This window comes from Aotus nancymaae, unplaced genomic scaffold (genome assembly GCF_030222135.1).
Source record: "Aotus nancymaae isolate 86718 unplaced genomic scaffold, 86718_ANA_hifiasm-v0.15.2.pri h1tg000011l, whole genome shotgun sequence".
Lineage (NCBI taxonomy): Eukaryota > Metazoa > Chordata > Mammalia > Primates > Aotidae > Aotus > Aotus nancymaae.
In genome coordinates this window covers 36391130-36410428 of record NW_026988422.1, presented here as the reverse complement: position 1 = coordinate 36410428, position 19299 = coordinate 36391130, and the positions used below count along the sequence as shown (strand labels likewise).

The 19299-nt window shown below is 32.9% G+C and overlaps 1 protein-coding gene across 8 annotated transcripts in view; it reads left to right on the top strand.

Annotated features, from left to right (window-relative positions):
* DPH6 (diphthamine biosynthesis 6) overlaps positions 1 to 19299 on the top strand; it is a 339756-nt gene that overhangs the window by 20788 nt on the left and 299669 nt on the right. The window contains exon 4 of one of the 8 annotated variants that reach the window (XM_012465196.2): positions 4068 to 7327. The exons of the other annotated variants lie outside the window; for them this stretch is intronic. Within the exon in view, the coding sequence (XP_012320619.1) occupies positions 4068 to 4253 (186 nt within the window). The 3' untranslated portion in view covers positions 4254 to 7327. Of the gene's footprint in view, positions 1 to 4067; positions 7328 to 19299 lie in introns of those variants that run through there. 8 annotated transcript variants of the gene reach the window in all.

Below are 19299 nucleotides of genomic sequence, written 5' to 3'. Positions count from 1 at the left end.
AGTGTTGTGATCATGGCTCACTGCACCCTCAAACTCCCAAGCTCAGTCTATTTTCTGCCTCAGCATCTTGAGTAGCTGAGACTACAGGTGCATGTCACCATCACTGGATAATTTTTTTTTTTTTGTAGAGGCAAGGTTTCACCATGTTGCCCAGGGTGGCCAAATTTTTGTCATAGGCTTAAAGTGGTCTGTTTCTTTCAAAAGTTTAACAGCTACTATTTTAACCATAACTTTCAGAAAGCCTTGCAGCCTGGGAGTATTCATGAATACTCAATAATTAGTTGTTCTCTGAGTGTGTAATACATATGATGCTATGTGCTATGAGAGCAGATGGGTCTTTTGGGGCTTCCAAAGAATGAAGAGTCACATGAGGTAGTTCCTGAGAGCAGACAAGTATGCTGTGCATTTCTCAAGAAAGACATTAAGATCAAAGATAAGGGAGTATAAAGCATCTTAAATTTCAGGGAAGCAGTAATGGGGGTCAGGGAAGGGACAATAGCCTTGGGGACATGGTTCGTTCTAAATGGCCTTTGGATTTTATGTTGAAGGAGAGAAAAATAGGGATGTAATCAAGGCATTGCTCTTGATTTCCTCAAGTGTAGCTTTTGTTTTTAAAAATTTCTATTGCATTATTTACTTTTGTGGGTAGTTATTATATTATGCCTTGTTTTATATAATTATTTGCATTTGTAATATATCCTCCCTGTTAGTTTCTGACTTCATGAGGGCAGGTATTGAGTGTTTCTCAACTTTGGATACTCTTCAGTTCTCATAATTGTGCCCTGTCCATAAGAAGTATTCAAGTTTCTTGGAAGGCCAGGGTGGGTGGATCATGAGGTCAGGAGATTGAGACCATTCTGGCTAACATGATGAAACCCTGTCTCTACTTAAAATACAAACACTAGCTGGGCGTGGTGGTGCGCACCTGTAGTCCCAGCTGCTTGGGAGGCTGAAGCAGGAGACTCGCTTGAACCCGGGAGGCGGAGGTTGCAGTGAGTCGAGATGGCGCCACTGCACTCCAGCCTGGGCAACAGAGTGAGAATCTGTCTCAAAAAAAAAGAAATATTCAATTTTTTTTGTTGTGTATTTCCCCAGGGATGATGTGAAGGATTTTTATATCGCAGTCAACTTCTTGGCAATCCAAGGGTGAAATTTCTCTCAGGACTTAGTATTTGTAGTAGTGTAGCCTTACTATAACTATTTGACAGTTTTTATTGCATGAACACTGTAAATCATGCAACTTAAAGTTTCCTCTTTATATTTATTTTTGGAAAACCCAGAGCCATGTGATTTTCTTTGAATTATCTGTGTCTTATTGTAATTATAATTGCAATTTATGTAGCACTATCTTCTAGGTACTGTTATAAGCTCTATACACATGTATTCTAATTTTATCCTTACATCAACCCTGGTTAATTATCACTATTTTGCAGATAAGTAAACTGAGATACAGAGAGGTTAAGTAACTTATCCAAGGTTACGCAGCTGAAAAGTGGTAGAACATGTACTTTTAATCACTTTGCTCTGCTGCCTCCCAGAATTGCAGTTGTGTTAATTCTGCAGATATTACTATATTATAGTACATATATAATGCATACATAAACCAATAAGGTATGTGTAAATTGATAGTGAGGCAGAGGGGAAGGCATATGGTTTAATAAGGGGGTTAGGGTTATTAAGTCAGGGATCAAAGTGATCTATATGTGTCTGATCTTGTTTCAGAGCTCTCAGAATAATTTTAAATAATTACTACTCAAAGTGTGGTCTAGGGATTAGCCTGGTGCTAGTCCATGAAGTGTTTTGTTCAAGATACGATATATAGAGAAATTGAACGTAAGCATTTAGAAACTTTTATAGTAATATGAAAGAGTAATTTTATTTCTTTTGAATCTAATAATAAAAATTTAACCTTGTATTTTGTATCTTTTAAAATTTTTATTTTATTTTGTTGTATTTTGTAAGTTTCTGTCTTTGAAGGGCTGGAAATGTGAAATAAAAAGTGGTTTCTAACGCTGTTTGAGAGGCACTATTCTAGGTCATAGCTTTGCAGGTTTTTAAACTGTGGTTTGTTTGAAAAAGAAAAAAAACATGTTCTGTGGTTTGAAATTACATTCTAATCTAAGCCTGTTTCTGAAGATGTGTTAGGAATTGTTAATTTGGGTATTGGTCACTGTCATTATTTTGTGAGAAGAGGCCCTAAATTAAATTGATTTGGATGGGTGGAGGGGGACATTTTTCATTTTTGTCTTACACTTAGTGCTTTTCTCTGAAGTGACACATTTTAATTAAATACTTGATTCAAGATAATAGCATGAGGAACTTGTCTATCATCCATGGTTACAGTCTCCTTTCCTGACTTATCATAATAGCTAATAAAACAATTCAAATTTTAATATGTTTAAATTGTTCCTTCGAATAACAGAACAGTAAAAAGGACAACAAAACGTTGCTGATGATGCCAGCTTAGAATCGTAAGTTTTTCCATTTATGGAAAACAAAGGTAGCTTCAGAGATATATTTGGAATCCCAATTCAGTTTTTAACTTTTATTTTTCTTTCTGGATAAGTTGGGAAGTCTTGTTCTATAATATAATGTTATAAAATAGGTTCATGTAAAGTTGCCAACCTTAATAGGATCGTTTAATGTCCATACAATTATCATCTCTTCTTTAAAATAATCTCTGATTGGTGGGATTAGTATTCTGTGGGGAATTCCTCACTAATTTTTGGATATTATTATAAAAAGCATGTCTCCAAATAGAGATATGGGCTAAGGATATGAACACGCATTTCACAGAAAACTGCATTCAAATGACCAAAAAAAAGTTTCACTAACTCAAAAATGCAGCTATGACTGCATTTTTGAAATAAGAAATAATAGTGATTTTGAAGAAACATAACCTTTATGTACTGCTAGCAGCCCTGTAAATTGGTTCAGCATTTCTGGATGGTAGTTTGATAGAACTCATCAGACACAGAAAATACACTCCTTCTGTACTAAGCAATTCTACTTTGGGGAATTTATAACTAAGGAAATAATTTAGAATATACTTGAAAATTTAGAAATGATTGGCAATCTAAATTATGATGTATCTGTACAGTGGGATGCTATATGACATTAAAAATGAACTTGTGGGCCGGGTGCAGTGGCTCACACCTGTAATCCCAGCACTTTGGGAGGCCGAGACGGGTGGATCACAAGGTCAAGAGATCGAGACCATCCTGGTCAACATGGTGAAACCCCGTCTCTACTAAAAATACAAAACATTAGCTGGGCATGGTGGTGCATGCCTGTAATCCCAGCTACTCAGGAGGCTGAGGCAGGAGAATTGCCTGAACTCAGGAGGCGGAGGTTGCGGTGAGCCGAGATCGTGCCATTGCACTCCAGCCTGGGTAACAAGAGCGAAACTCTGTCTCAAAAAAAAAAAAAAAAAAAATGAACTTGTGGAAATACATTTTTATATATTCTTAAGAGAAGGAAACAAATTACCAAATACTTTGTATGGTATAATAACAGTTTTATGGAATGCATTTGTTTAAGTACATGCATAGAAAAATATCTGTAGTATATATTTTAAGTCTGTGGACAGAATTAAGAGTATAATTTTTGTACATTTAATTTTTCAGTGTTTTTCTCTAACAAGAATGTATTGCTTTTGAAGGTTCTTTGTTGAAGATTTGGCATCTACTTAAAAATGCACTGAATGGTATTGGGGGAAAGGAAACTTCTATTGATTATCAAATCAGCAGGATGTCAGCCATTCCCTAGGTCCTTTTTGAAGGTTGGTGAGGACACTGTTTTTCTTTCAGAGCTGGTTCTTGAAAGCTTGTTTGTGAGAGATTTTATTATTTTATTTTATTTTATTGCTGTGACAAATGCCTACAAGAAAGCCAGTGTCTCAGTTAGGTGCATGGAGTTATTTTCCTTCACTTGCATTCCTGTTGTATTAATACTGAATAAGCAGAGACAGCCTGACTGGTGGTGGAAGATGGTAATCCAGCCTCAGGGCTTTTTCTGGTCAATCCTAAACCTCTGATTGCCACGTTTTCCTAATTTCCCATTTCCAGGGCATCACTAGAGTGACCTTGCTTTCTGAATATGATGCTCTGAATCTCCAGGATTTTCACATGCTTTTGGAAGTGGGCAGCCAGGCGATTGTTTACAGGACTCCAAATGAACTGTGCACTCACAGCAAGTTTGATAAACACACATTTCCTCCTTTTATCAGTGAGATTGCAGAATGTGAAGTATGAGTTTCCAGTTTTACTCATTCCCCTCAACCCTTTTCCTGTTTAAAAACGTAGACATACTAATTGAATGCTGATCTGTCCCTGTTTTTCATTCTGCTTGCTGGTAGTTGACGGCTTAGTTCAGTACTTACCTAGGCAAGATTTGGCAAACCTTCAAAAATAAACTTTCCATATATTCAACTGAAAGGAGATTCATCCCAAGGAATGTAATGTGAGCACTAATTAACAATAATGACTGCTAATCACTTTGCTTTTTATACTCCTTTAGGAGCACTGCTATTATCCAATGTAGTTAAGTAAAATGCTTGTATATGAATCAACAATGTTGCATCCTTTTAGCAGCTATTGCTCACAGTCAAGCTTTGCATAAATTAAAGTTGAGTAAAATTGATTTTAGTATGCTTCTCTTCTACAATAATAAACTAAAATATCTAGTTAAATATCCTGCATATGAAAAAGACATTACCTGATTTTTTTTTTTGCAGTCATCCTATGGTAGATTGAAAACAATATTGCAAATAAATTTTCTCCCAGTTTGTGACTCTTTCTCTTAGATTTCTTCGAAACTGCACGAAACTATTCATAGTCCCATCAGCACTTTGATTCTGTTGTAAGCATTAATTTTGTTAGATCAGTGAAAAGTAGTCAGCCTATGTTTAATTTTTCTGAATTTGTTCATTTACTTCCTAGGGGATCTTACAGATACTTTAAATGATATAGTCTATTTATATAAACATGGTTCATAGGATTATACATTCAACATTAATTAAAAAGAGTTGTTTATTATGTTTAGTGAATTATAGGACCATTATAAAAGCTTTCTGTTTATTTACATGCATTCAACATAACTTTGACTAGAACTGCCTTGCCTTAGGAGGAGACTAAGCAAAACCTATAAATTAATAATTTAAGGGAGCAATACTCAAGTAGCATTTCAGTTAAGAAGGAAAGCCTCAGAGTCAGTACTAGCCACTTTAACAATGCTTTACTTTTTGACTTTTATTGGCTGAAAATAACTTGTTAAACTGGAGCTTTTGTAATGAAATGAAATCTGCATACCATCTAAAGCCCCTTCCCCTCCTTTTAATTTATGAGTAGGTTGACGTATTACTGAAGAATTTTTAACACTTTCACAGTTCTGCACTTTGATTTCAGAGAAGGCGCTAATCTCTCTGGAATTTTGAGAGTGACAAAATGAGTTGTATATGGTTTTTCCAGGGAATTTCGATTTCTTTATTATAGGCTTAGTTTTATAATGGTACCTGTATTAATGTGGATTTATCTAATATGTGATATGGTGGTGTGATTAGATATACATTAACGGAAGATCTTTCTTTTTCATTGTACATATTCTACTTGGTTTGGTCACAATATTATAATTCTCACAGCTAATGTACATGTTTCTACAGAGGTTCAGCAGTTCAAGACGTTATTTTCAAATTACCAAAATGAGATAATTTAACTCCCTTTTACTTTCACATTATTTGTAGTGAAAAAAAAATTAGGTGATAGTATAATAAGAAGCTTTATGTTGTGTGTACTAGTCTTATTGTATATATGTATTAAAAGAATCTTTGACACTGTACTTAATTGGATTTAGTTTCAAAGAATTGTTAATAGGAATGATGTAAGAGAATAGAAAATATATGGAACTTAATTAAGTGTTGTCCATATTTAAAGGTAAGATTCACGACTATTTTTTGATGTAACTTTATTTATTTTGCATCCTGATACTGTTGTATAATAGTACAATATGAGGAAAAACTTGCTTTTTCTATTTTGCTTCGAGTTTTTATGTGTAATAAAATTATGTTTAAAATAGGCAAGGATTTCGGTTTGGATTCCTCTTCTCTTTTTTTTTTTTTTGTAGCATGTTTACTTTCATGTGAGAGTGATTGATCTGTAGCTGTCAATTTATCCAAAGAGGGGACAAATGGAATTGGCCTTTTAGACCAAAGTATGCAAACAGACTGCATTCTTTCTGTTGATAGAATTATGGAAGGATTGCATAAGGTGCGGCATTCAGTTTCCTATTGATTGTAAAGAGAATTCTGCAATGGGGTGCTGTTTCCAATGGATAAGGAGGTGCTATGATTAGTTACCTTCCTCATCAAGGCACTACAAAGGGAAATGCAAAACATGTGCAGTGCAAAACTATCAATTTGACAGTTGTTTTTGTTAAGTTTTTTCCCCCATTGAAGTCTGGCCTATTTTAGAAAAACATACATTTTAGTTTTTTTCCCTTTATATCAGGCTTAGTAGATTTCCATGCGTTTGACCCTTTAGAAAAATTATACATTATAGACAGTTTTCTTTTTCTTGGCCTCTATTGTAAAGCTTCAAAGCTGATGCAACAGTGCCCTCTGTAGTCTTTTGGTAAACATTAGATAGACGTAGCTGTTCATATGTTCAGGTAAGAAGCAGGACATTTAAATTTAATTTTTGGTCAAACAAGAGACCTTTTTCCTAAGTAGACTTTCTTGTTTTTCACTAGTGGCTTTACTTTAAACAAAGAGAACAAAAGACCATTCTGAGTTTTCATTTAGAATTATTGGCTGCTGCTTCTTGTTATCCCATGGTAAATCTCAAGTTTTATCAGACGTTCATCAGAGTAATTTGAGGAAGATGGAATCTTACAGGCTGTACTGTCTCTTCAAGAAGAAGTTGAAGTCTGATAGGAGTATTTTTAAAAAATAATTTAGTTCCATTGTACTTTTTTTTTTTTTTAAATTAGAATCTGAGTGGGCTGCCTAAAGTTTGACTTCTATTTATTTCTGAATTGTGTAACCCAGGCGTTATACATGACATTATTTAAATTCAAACCAAGGGAGTTACACAATGACTAAAGTGTTTGTCATTCATTAGCATTATTTACGTTTTATATTTCCTTTTCTCTTTCTTTTGGTTATCTTTTTGATTGTACATATTGATAGCTAAGTTTTTCATTGTAAAATACAACTAGATGTGAAGTTATGGATAATAAAAGGCATCATATTTAGATATGATTAGAAGAAAAAAACTTTATGGATTAAGTTTATTTTGCTTCTGCAAGTGTTTTAGTAAAGGGAGCATAGGCCTAGTTTCTCCATGTATTCATTATGTAGTATTGAATACAGGTTTTTAACCCCTGTGCCTGTTTTCTCATCTATAATGTGGGAGTAAAAACACCTTATCTTTTGAGGTTTTTGTAAGGGATTAGTGATAATAAATTTAAATTGGCCAGGTCATTATAGATCCTCAAATAGTAACTTAATTTCCAAAACCACAGGGGGAAAGTGAATGGCTTTGTTTTATATGAGGAAGTTTTAATACAGAATCTAGAACACATTTAATGCATTTTGGATTTTCAAAATCCTATCTGGCAATTTCTGGATTCATGTGAATCTGGTAGTTGGCACAGCATTTGTTGGTGATGTGAACTAACATAATGAGATATGCATTAACTATCAACTCCCTACACACCTCATTCCCAAACTTTTAAAATAAGCTATCTTTAGAATCTTTATTTTAATAGAAATTTACCCACAAACCAATATTTAGCAACATGTGAAAACTGATGATAAAATGCAAAAACAAACAAAACAACAGGAATTTAAAGTTTTTCTCCTTTAGTGTATCTGAAAATACTTAGGATACTTGGGATACTTTTTCAATTACCTGGGTTCTTAGTAATAGTAGTCTAGAGCCCTTATTTGTGTTTTCTGGCTATATAGCTTTTGTTTTCTCCACCAGCTACAAAAAAGACTAGTGTGTAAAATAGATGAAAGTGGAGCTTTTCTGGTTGAAATGGAGATGGGGACCTAGAGTCCTTTAAAGCAACAAAGTTTAAAAGCCACTTGGTACTGTACAGTTTATGTATGTGTGTGTATATACACTCCTTTTGTTTTGTGTAAGGGCTTTGTCTTACTTTGGTTTGAATTTATAGTGCCTAATTCTGTACCTGGCACATAGAAGATGTTCAATTAATGTGTGCTGAATACAGAATTTTTTGAACATCAGGCCTTCCCTTATTGATTTCAAACACCTTATGCATAAAAATGCAGTTTTATGAAGCCATCTAATATTAAAGTAATTGTTTCTCTGTGAACCAATTAAAACAAACACACTTCTGGCATAATTCATCAATTTAATATTTTAAAGTAGAACATTGTTTTAATTACGAATAGTTATGGGAAATGAATAAGAAATATTCAGAACATGTTTTCAGTATGATTAAAAGATGTTATATTCCACAATGATTGGTTTAGATAAAGATTCAGACACTTCAAATGACCTGATGATAAAAATAATCGTACACAAAGAATTTTGGAATTGAATGGTCTCAATATTCAGTAAATTGTTTTCTTGTAAAGTTCATATTTATGTTTTGTATCACTTTTGAGTAATCTTGAATGTAATATTATAATAAACCACCTATTGTTTTTAATATATCACATGGGTTAAAATTGAGAGCCATGAAATTATCTTTTTATCGCTATAAAGAAGGAACCAATGTTTTAAGCTGATAGAATGAAAAGGAACAAGTTCTTAATAACCAAATATGATAGTTCCTTTTAAAATAACGACCAGTTACAGTAAGAAATATGTTTAAAATTACATTCTGGCTTACAAAACTGACAAGATGCTGTCTACCAAAAAAAAAAAAATTGAATCAGGTATTTTTTCTCTGCAATGAGAGTACCAAATTAAGAATCCACTTAATTAAAATAGTGATAAATGTAGATTACATTACCAAAGACAGTGAAATACAGCTGCTCTATCTAGTGAGAGCCTGCATAATTTACCAAGACTGTACAAAGAAGCAATGGAGCAGCCACTGCAGACTCTTCCAGGAAGCGTGCTGTTTATTCTACATACATTTCTTTTTTTAATTAAAATGTCAGTGATAATTTTATTAGCAGTCCTCCAAAAAAAAAGTCCTTCTTTAAAATTTCCAAGCTGGTAGAATATGAGATGAGATCATTACTGCTGCTGAATGAAACAGATTAAACCTGGAAAAAATAGCATGCTATTATATTTTATTATTTCAGTTCTTTATTATGAGTTGATATAAAAGTATGTGATGGTATATCTTTTTTTTCATGTGAGTCTTGCGTGAAAGAAATGTGTGGCAAAATCCTTGAATAATATATGTTAAAAAAAAATCTTCTGGAACCACAGCAAGATATGGGTGGAGTTAGGAGTAGTACTGCTTACAGATAAAAGTGTAAGTATGTATACTTTGGAATTCAAGGTGAGGCAGACACCTCCTAGGAGTATATTAGGACCAGCTCCATGGTATTTCCTTTTCAGCTCCATCACTGGGTTGTGATTAGGGTTACTATGTGCCATTTGAGTGAGTGAGATCCAAAAAGTGATTGCCTGGAGACCAAAAAAGTGATTGAAAATCTGTTGCACTGTATGTTTTCATCCTTTAATGATGACCAATGATATATTCATAATTAAATAGATTTTAGAAAACCAATATTGTATTTACCAAGAAGTGTTGGTGGGTTTTTTGCCTTCGAGGGATAAATGGGGACTCTAGGTATATCCCCCACAAAAGTGAATTTCAAGTTTTTAAGTCTAAGTATCAAACCTGGTGACAGCACCCAGTATTCCTAAAAGGAATCCGACCTTATATTGTATGAAGTTTAGACACCAATCGGCACATTGAAGTTTGCATTTAATTTCTGACAGGGCATCTAGGATTGGACTTGGCTTTGTTCTAGGTTCCACTGCATAGTATGATCTTTTAGTTAACTTCTCTATACCTTGGCTTTCATATTTGTAAAGTAAGACTAATAGTAGTACCTACATCATAGGGTAATTATCAGCATTTAATTGGATAATCCATGTAGAATAGATCATACACCTGGCCACCACACCTGGCTAATTTTTTTTTTTATTATTATTTTTGTGAAGATGGGCGTCTTGCTATGTTGCGCAGGCTGGTCACGAACACCTGGCTTCAAGCAGTCCTCCCACCACAGCCTCTCAAAGTTCTGGGATTACAGGTACGACCCACCATGACCAGACCTATCCACTTTTTCAGATGATTTTCGTTCTATGTGTTTTTTCATTTGAGTGTCAATAAAATGATAAATGAAATAGAGAAAAAGAAGTCACATGCTTTGATATATAACCATTATTTATAATGTTTATACATGCTTTATAAGTTGTAGAATGTTAAGATACATTAGCTTTTCTTTTTTTTAGTGTGTTTCAGGCATTTTTCTAAGTGTTAGAGATGTAGCTGATTAAGGCAACAGATATAGGTGAGTAAAGCACACTCCCTGTCTTAAAGACTTAACACTGAGTTTTAAGGCAGGAAGTTGCTGCTATGTATTAGTCATAATTATTTGTGATGAATTCTTTGCTCTTCTAAAAATATTCCACATTCCTTATATTTTTCCTATTTGTTCATGACTTGGCATCTGTCCTCCTTTGGCCAGTATTACTCAGTTTCTCCAAAGAATGCTGTCTTCTTGAAGGTTCATTATTGCTCTGTCAGGGCCTGTGGGGGACTTACAATTCTTCATTTAGCTTATTAAATTTGATTAATATCTTGAAATAATTTATCAGTTTGTTAGTTCAGGCTTAGAGTTTATAGGATTTTTTCAGAGATAAGTTTCTCTCCCTTGGTCTTCCCTAATAGAGAACAGATAATTAAATATTAACATATTTTTTCAGTGCTTCCACCAAAGTAACACTATATGGTATTTGCCATAGTAAAGTTGTGTAATTCAGACCCAAAATTAAATCAAACTTTCAATTCAATGTATCCTGAGGTCATGGATTAGAAACTGTTTACTTTCCTCTTTTAAATTAATTGCATTGGAAAGCCAGAAATCTCTCCTTATTTAATGAAGCATCATCTTATTTATCAGATATTCCTTAGGGTTATCATTAACTAGAATCTATCAAAGATTAGGTAACTTTCCATAAATTTTAATTTTAGGCTAATATCAAGGGCCTTGTTTTCAAATGAAGTTCTTGAGCATTTATATTTATTTAGAAATTTTGTCCTTAGCTTTAAATGGCTCCTTTATGCTATTTTGCATAATATTTCTTCTCAAATTGTCACTTGCAAATATTTTAGATAAAACAGTTACATAATAGGTAAAACTAACTTAGTTTGTAAGGATTTTACATAGTTATAAGATTTTACATAGTTATAAGATGCCAAACTTATATTGATGCTTTCTTCTTTATGGTTAATTGATAATTGCTGAGTCCCTCCTGTGTATGCAAATCACAGCTAGTCACTGAATTTCTGGTTTTATATAACAAATTTAATATGACTATAAAGTTTCCAACCCCTTACTCCATGTTTTTATTGACTTAGAATCAACTGATCAGTCAAGCAGTCTGAAATGGAAATGATTATGAAGCATTAACAACCAAGAAAAAGACTATTATGAAAACTTAAGGGTAAAATATGAGCTCTAAAATGCTTATTAACATAATAACTAAAATACTATGTTATAAAAAGATAGCTTGAGAATTATATACATATGTGAGTGTTATAATATTCATTATCTGGACATTTTAAGGATACGATTTAATTATGTTTGGGAAGAGAAAAGATTAGTCTCTGTATCTGTCAACTTTGTAGAAAACAAAGTTAGGATCTACAAAGTTTGTTTTGTTACGATTTGTCACAGTAACCAGTTTCTTCCCTTATGGTTAACTCAAGACCTGGAATAAGCCTCCTAAGACTAAGTGGTGTTGTAATTTATTTTCTTAAATTATTTACTACAGTTATTTGATACTTTTGCATAGTAAAAATAACATTGGCATTAGATGATGTCCTTTTTGCCTTCTAGTTACTATACTCTAATAGATCTGACTTCTCTGCATTATTTTTTTTTAATTTTTGATGTTCATCTGTCTTCTACCTCTCATATAGTTGGAAGGAAGTGCATCTTCTGGAACTGGGTTTTTAGTATTCCTCTTCCAGATTCATGTGCTTTTTTATTCAGTGGAATTCTATCATTGTAACCTTGCAGGGTACTCTCCCTTGTTCTTCCTGCCTTGTTTTTTATTGTCTAAATTCTCTTTTAATTTTCCTTATTACTTAGAAAAATTATGTTTTAAATTAAATACTCAAAACTATAAAAATATGAAGATACTGCTCAAAATTCATCCATTTTGAGTTAACATTTTGACATATTTTTATACATGCACTTGTATTTAACACACACAGATGGACACACTCCTGTATGTATGGTATTTCTGTACTTTGTACGTTCCTTTTTTTTAATTTAAAATATCAGAAACATTTTTTCTGTGCCCTTAAAACCTCTTCAGGAAGGTAATTGAATGGCTACCTAATATTCTATCATGTGCCTGTATAATAATTTTTTTAATGATTCTCTAATTTTGTGAATTAGGTAGAACCTAGTTTTTACTATAAATAATAATACTTTGATGTGATCCATAAATTATTGTCTACATTTTAAAAAATTAATTCCTTAGGTTGCATTTCTATATGCAGAATTAATGGATCAAAGTATATGATTATTTCTAAGGCCATTGAAACATTTTGCCTAGTTGATTTCTATAAATAATACACCTGCTTGTGTATTCATTATTTATATTTTAAAATTCAAAGTCTTTTTTAATATATCTGAAACCTTAACTTGGAATTCTTTTTACAATTATTGGCATTTGGTGAACTCAAGATGGGAGTAGCATTCTGCCCATCTTATTAATCCTACATTTTATTCTTGGAACAAAACCAAAGAAATATATGTTAGGGTAATTCAGTCATGTAGTGCAAGTCATAAGGTAACTTTTTCCCCTTACTGTGAGAAGTCAGTTTCCAGGGATTGAAGGGGGCCAAAATACATCAATGACCAGCTTCATCGTGTGCTAGATTTTAATATGCTTTATACTAAAAATGTTCCATGTGGATGAACATACATATAGGTATAGACACATATACATGTTATTTTTTAAACAGTTACAGATGTGATGCTAATTACAACTTATTTTTTCTACTAGGTTCTGTTTTTCAACTAGCCACAGTGTTCTGCTCCTGGATATCAACTGACATATTTTCTATTGGCATCATTAAGTTTGGCAGCTTTTAAAAATGCTTTCTAATTTTCTCTGAGTCAATCCATGGTGATAGAATATTGGCTTAGTAAAAGTATTTAATCATTTGGGGCATATATTTTATATCAAACGTGAGATTTTAGGTATATTTCACTTTTAATTATTACTGCAGGTTTAAACTACTACTTTATCCCATAAACATCCCATAGAAAATACTTCATGTTCACTAAATATCCCATAGAAAATACTTTATGTTTCTCTTGTTTTTTTTAATGAACTTTTGTTATTAATGTTGACAATTTATATTATGACATTAAAAACAAAACAGCTATAGTGCTACTATTTTAAATCTAGTTACTGGATTTAATATTATAATAGGTCATTTGTAAGAATAAAATAATGTTTATTTTATGGTAATTATTATCAAATCATTGTTTAAACTTTGGAAAATAATGTATCACCATATTGGAATTGTAATACCTTTCTCTTTTGGTCATTTTAGTTTCTTAGACCTAATTCTGTTTTTTTTGTGTGTGTGTGTACTTTTAATGCAGTTAGGGAATATTTGCTTTTGTGACCCTTTTTTTTATGCTAATCTCTTGGTAGTTTCTTGTTAGTGATATGAAAATGCTGCTATTAGGCTGACTTGGGCATGGGGATAAGTAACTCCTTCTTATATTTAGTGTGTGGGAGTGTTGTCCAGAGGGATGTTACTGCTCTTTTCCAAGCTGCTGGGTTACTTTGTTTCTTCTACTTTTCGGCTATAAAAACGTATACTACATACTCACACTATGTACAGTTTAATGGTTCCATTCTCCCCCTGTTCTTTTTCCTCTCATTTGCATTCCATTTTTCTCCTCTCCTTTTTCTCTTTCATCTCGCACATGTGGGTATACATGCACATACACACATAAATTAATTTTCAAGTGTCAGAAACAAAGATTGCAGACAGAGATCTAGATCTAATTTAAATGCTTGTTTTACTTATATTTTCTTTTTTTTCCCCCTCTTTCATTGGATTTTGGTCATCTGTAATATTTAAGTCTTTTTGTGAGCATTAGTTGTTCTGTCTCTTTACTGTTTTATGTCTCTTGATGAAAAAATAAGCTGTGAAACCAGATAAACTCTTAGATTAGAAAGTCTTAAACTTGAATATGCAGATAGATCATCTGGGAATCTTATTAAAAATTCAGGTTCTGATTCAGTTGGTCTGGATGGAGCCTGAGATTTTTCTAACGAGTACCCAGGTGATGCTGAGGCCGCTGGTTTGAGGCTGCACTTTGAGTAGTCAGATTTTAGATTCTGGTTTCCTGCAAAAAGTAGCATTTATTTAGAACAGGAATATTTGGGATTCAAACTCAGTTTCTTCATATATTAGCTCTGAGTCCAGTATCTATAAGGATGGGGCGTATATTTTCTTTTAAAACCTAACTTGCCATATTTCCTGTTTTCTTTGATTTAGGCGGTTTTAAGCCATAAGAGTTTAAAAGATTTGTGAGTTTGGGATCTTCTGTAATGATCTCACATATAGCTTCCCTAATTTAGTTTGCTACTTAGTGTAGACAAATGATGACATATATCAGGGTTTGTAGTGATTTCATTTTGTGGTACATTGTCTCCAACTGATGGTTGAAAACAATTTCCGCTAGGAATTTTGGAGTTGAAGGTGAAGGGTGGGGAATTGAGAGCAGGGATGGAGTACCTAGGATAAATCTGAGAAACTACATTGAAATGCTTTTATCTTTTCTCATCCCTATGGTTACCACTAGAAGAATCACGGACAACTGAATTGAAACGAATTACTTATTGAAAGTAGGAAAATTACCTGATACATATTCAGGAGTTAGTTGTTCCTGTTATGCTTTTAAATAAGATATCTTTTATGTCTTTTAAATAAAGAGATCCACAATTTCCTGTACAAAAAAATTGACATAGCTTCCAGCAATAAAGATGTATACCAGAACGTGCATAGTGATTAGAAGGTGGGCTGGTTTCAGAAAGGAGATGATACAACCAAGTTCTGCAGGCTGGCCCATTATTTGCAATACAATAGTCAAATGTGAACTTCATCAAAACACCTTTTTTGTTTTTGTTTTTGTTTTTGTTTTAGAGTCGGGATTTCCTTCTGTTACCTAGGCTCGAGTTCAGTGACACCATCATAGTTCATTGCAGCCTCAACCTCCTGGGCTCAGATTCTCCCACCTCAGTGTCCTGAGTAGCTGGGGCTACCGGCACACACAACCACTCCAAGCTAACTTTATTTTTTTTTGTAGAGACAGGGTCGTGCTATGTTGCTCAGGCTGGTCTCGAACTTGTGGCCTCAAGCAGTCCTCCTGCCCCAGCATCCCAAAGTGCTGGAACCATAGGGATTAGTCTCCATGCCCAGTTACCTGAATCTTTAAAGCTGGTAGTTGTAAAGTTTCTGGGATTACAGCGTTGTTGAGGAAAACGAATCAAATTACCTAATGTGACTGGTTCCTGAGGTAGAAAAAGAAATCACATACTCCAAAGAAAGATAAGTAGGAAGGCTTTCCCCTTGCTAGTAAACACTGTGCTTGAAAATTAATTGTATTTTAACGTAGGACAAAAAATATTCAGCATAGATTTTGTTTTTTCAAACCTTTTCAAACATTATTTTAAATCTAAGTACAACATTTAAGTTATTTTTCCAATCTTATTTGTCTATGTACTTTCAATAAATATAGATTACCCTTTTCTTAGTCAGCCTACATTTAAAAAGCTTATGTTTTGCCATAATACAGTAGAATTATTTGTGGTAATGTTACAAGTCTCTAACTGCATGAACATTATCCTGCTGTTTTATTGTTTTATAATGTAAAAGTAAATGCAAGCATTAAGAAATGTGCAGTGCTGTCAGGCTCCTTCAGGATTTAAGAAAATTGCTCTAACTGTTGAAGAACTGAAAATAATCTTTCAGGTCGCAAAGAGCAGTAGTTACAATATTGCCAAGCGTTTTGCTTTCTTTTTTTCTCTAACCATAGTGGTGATTTGAGACAATGCTGAAGAAATTCAGATTTTGTTTTACTTCAACAAACTGCTATTGCCTTGTAAGAATTACATATAAAACGGCATGGTTAAAAATAGGAAGAAAATAGAGGACTCATTCTTAACTCTACCTGAGCCTAAATCATAAATCTGTTTCTTATAATAGTAAAAATTGTATAGCCCAGCTTTTTGATCTGACTTGTGAATTTGATATAATAGGCACAAATACTGTGTGTTAATCATAAAACTGTGAAATTATATTGTGTTGCAAGCTCTTCGTAAAAATGAAACAAACATACAAACAAAATCTGAAAGCCAAAGCCTTCCCTAAAAGTTCTCACATGGCATTTTGAATTTTTAAAATGAAGTAGATATTCCTTGTGGTTTTTAGCCTTTTGTCCTATATGTTTAAGAATATTTCCATTTAAATGCAGATTTTGATTTTCCATCTGGGACTAGGTAGAAGCCATTCTATTATACTACTAAAAGAATAATCTACTTTAACACAACATTTTTCCCTAAAGGGATGGTCTTTTCTAGTCATAAGGTATTATTTTTCTCAGAATGATATTAACATTCATGATTTTGCGATTTTATCTTGATTTGAAAGATGTTTTGTTCTGGCAGTAAAAGGGATTAGGAGAATGTCGTGTGTATCCTATTGCTAAAAAATAGCCTTACCTTGCTCAAGATTAGGTATTAGTAATTTTCAAAGTGTTTGGGTGTAGGCATATGATTTGTATTTTTATGTATAAAAAAACTCTAAGCCCAGTGAAATGGAAATTGCCAGATTCATTAAACATCAGGTTATACAAATAGGGTGTTTTGAATAGATCAAGTAGCATGTTTGAGAATTTCTGAACATGTTATAACATTGTTTTGCATTCATTTTCTTTATGCCTTGTAAATAAGCCTTTTGGATATATAAGAAAATCATTAGAGCACCTAGTTACTACATTCAGAGGCATAGATGTGTTTATTATGCCTCTGCATCAAAATTTATTAAAACTTTAAGTTAAAAAGGGATTACATTAATTAAGTGGAATGTCTCAGGCAGAAGAAGGAAGGCTCTGAAGGCCTTTCTGCTATTTGTTGGGCAAAGTCTTGGCGTGCAGAATGTAGCTATCCAAGGCTTAAAACACATTGGGACCTGGTGTGGGATGCCAGCACCATGCCCCTAGGCACACTGTCATTCAGCTGGCAGATTAATTAACCCAGGCTGCATAGTCCTCCTGCCGAGCCTCTTACTTTCAGTCAGCCCATTCTTGAGGCAGAAAATACAAGGGTTTAAAAGCCTGGAACATTCAAAAAAGTTTTTTCTCTTAACAAAATCGGAGTGCGTACTGACAATTTCTAGGAATAGTCTTGCTCACACACATACCTATGCCTATATATATATGTATATATATATGTACACACATACATGTATATGTATATATAGGTGTATATATATGGGTTATATATATATTTGTGTAAATATATACATATATAATTTTTATCTTTGCATGAATGAGTGGTTTTAATAGATTAAAGACTTGAAAACCCAACCAGAGCATGACAGTCTAACCTACAGAGAGAATTTTTCTAGTATCAGTGTGCCTTCTTTAATATTTCTAATTAATGATTTATTAAATCACACTGGATAGCGAGCTCTTAATTATGATTTAATAGTAGCAAATTAATTTAGGCAATTCTGAATTGTACTGTATTAACAGATACATATTTTAAATGAATTTATTCTTTTTATTTTGGAATTTTAATCAAAAATTGTTTTGTTTATGTGGTAAAATTTTAACATTAATTTTTATTTCATTGTTTTGAAAATATTCACATACTCTGTTAAAATTCAAACCTGCACTTACAAATATATGAGGTTTCAGTAGTCAACTGAAAAGGTACATTTATATATCTGACTGATCACAACTATGCTCATTCAAATTTTCATTAAGATTACTGTTTATTTTCAGCAAGGACATTTCTATTCATACATGCAAAGAAATTATTGTCAGACAAATGGAATTTTTACATTATAGTATTTTGCTTAAAAAATACTTTAAACACATCTTACTTGTATATTCATTTTTAGGATGAATACATTAAATTTGTGTGTTTTTTCAGTTTAGCTTGCTTTATAATAATTATATATAACATCATTATTAGCTTATAGATCAAATATTTTCTGATTATTTTCTAAATATATATCAAAGTCTGTGTTCATAAGAAAGCACTTTGTTTGTACTTTAAAATTAAGAAAAAACAAGGAGATGACTAAATGCAAAAAGATATGTTTTCATTTAAATTACTTTAGCAGTGTAAGATACAAGTCTCTTCCACCCCAACCTTTTTTTCTGTGACACTGTCATTTTTCTAAAACTCTCACTGGAATTTACTTTGTTGTAGTAAATAAAAGACAAGTCATTATTAAACAGATTTTGCTGTTAATTCAATGTATGATTACCCTTTGCCATAGGTACTTTTAAGGGCTTTTATCCAAAATAAAATTCATTAAAAATGCAATTAAAAAAATCTATTGTTAATGACTGCTTGAGTGACTGGCTCATAATTGATTCATTACAATAAAAAAGCAACTGTTTAAAAATCATGACAATGAGCTACAGTACAGAGTGAACACTTCTCTGTAAGGCCCTATGTGATTATAGGATCCTGAAGGTGAAGCAGAGAAGCATGTAAATTGGAGACTCCAGCACAACTTTCTCTTTTATACCAGTACAGTGAGTTCAGGTCATGACCTATTGTGAGCTGTAGAAGTAGGAGCGCCTCTTATTTACAGTGTCCCATGCTGAAGAGTAAACTCAGGTAATATAGTCCATTTAAATGCTGGCACTCAGACTCTTCTTTGTTTTCCTTCCCCAGAAATCTTTACAGTTGACTTAAATTACAAAGTTGTAATCAGGAAATGTTTAGTTCTGTTGGGGCAAAACTAACAAAGACAATATTGTCATTACAAGCCATCATTATTACCTGCCCTCTTGTTAATGCA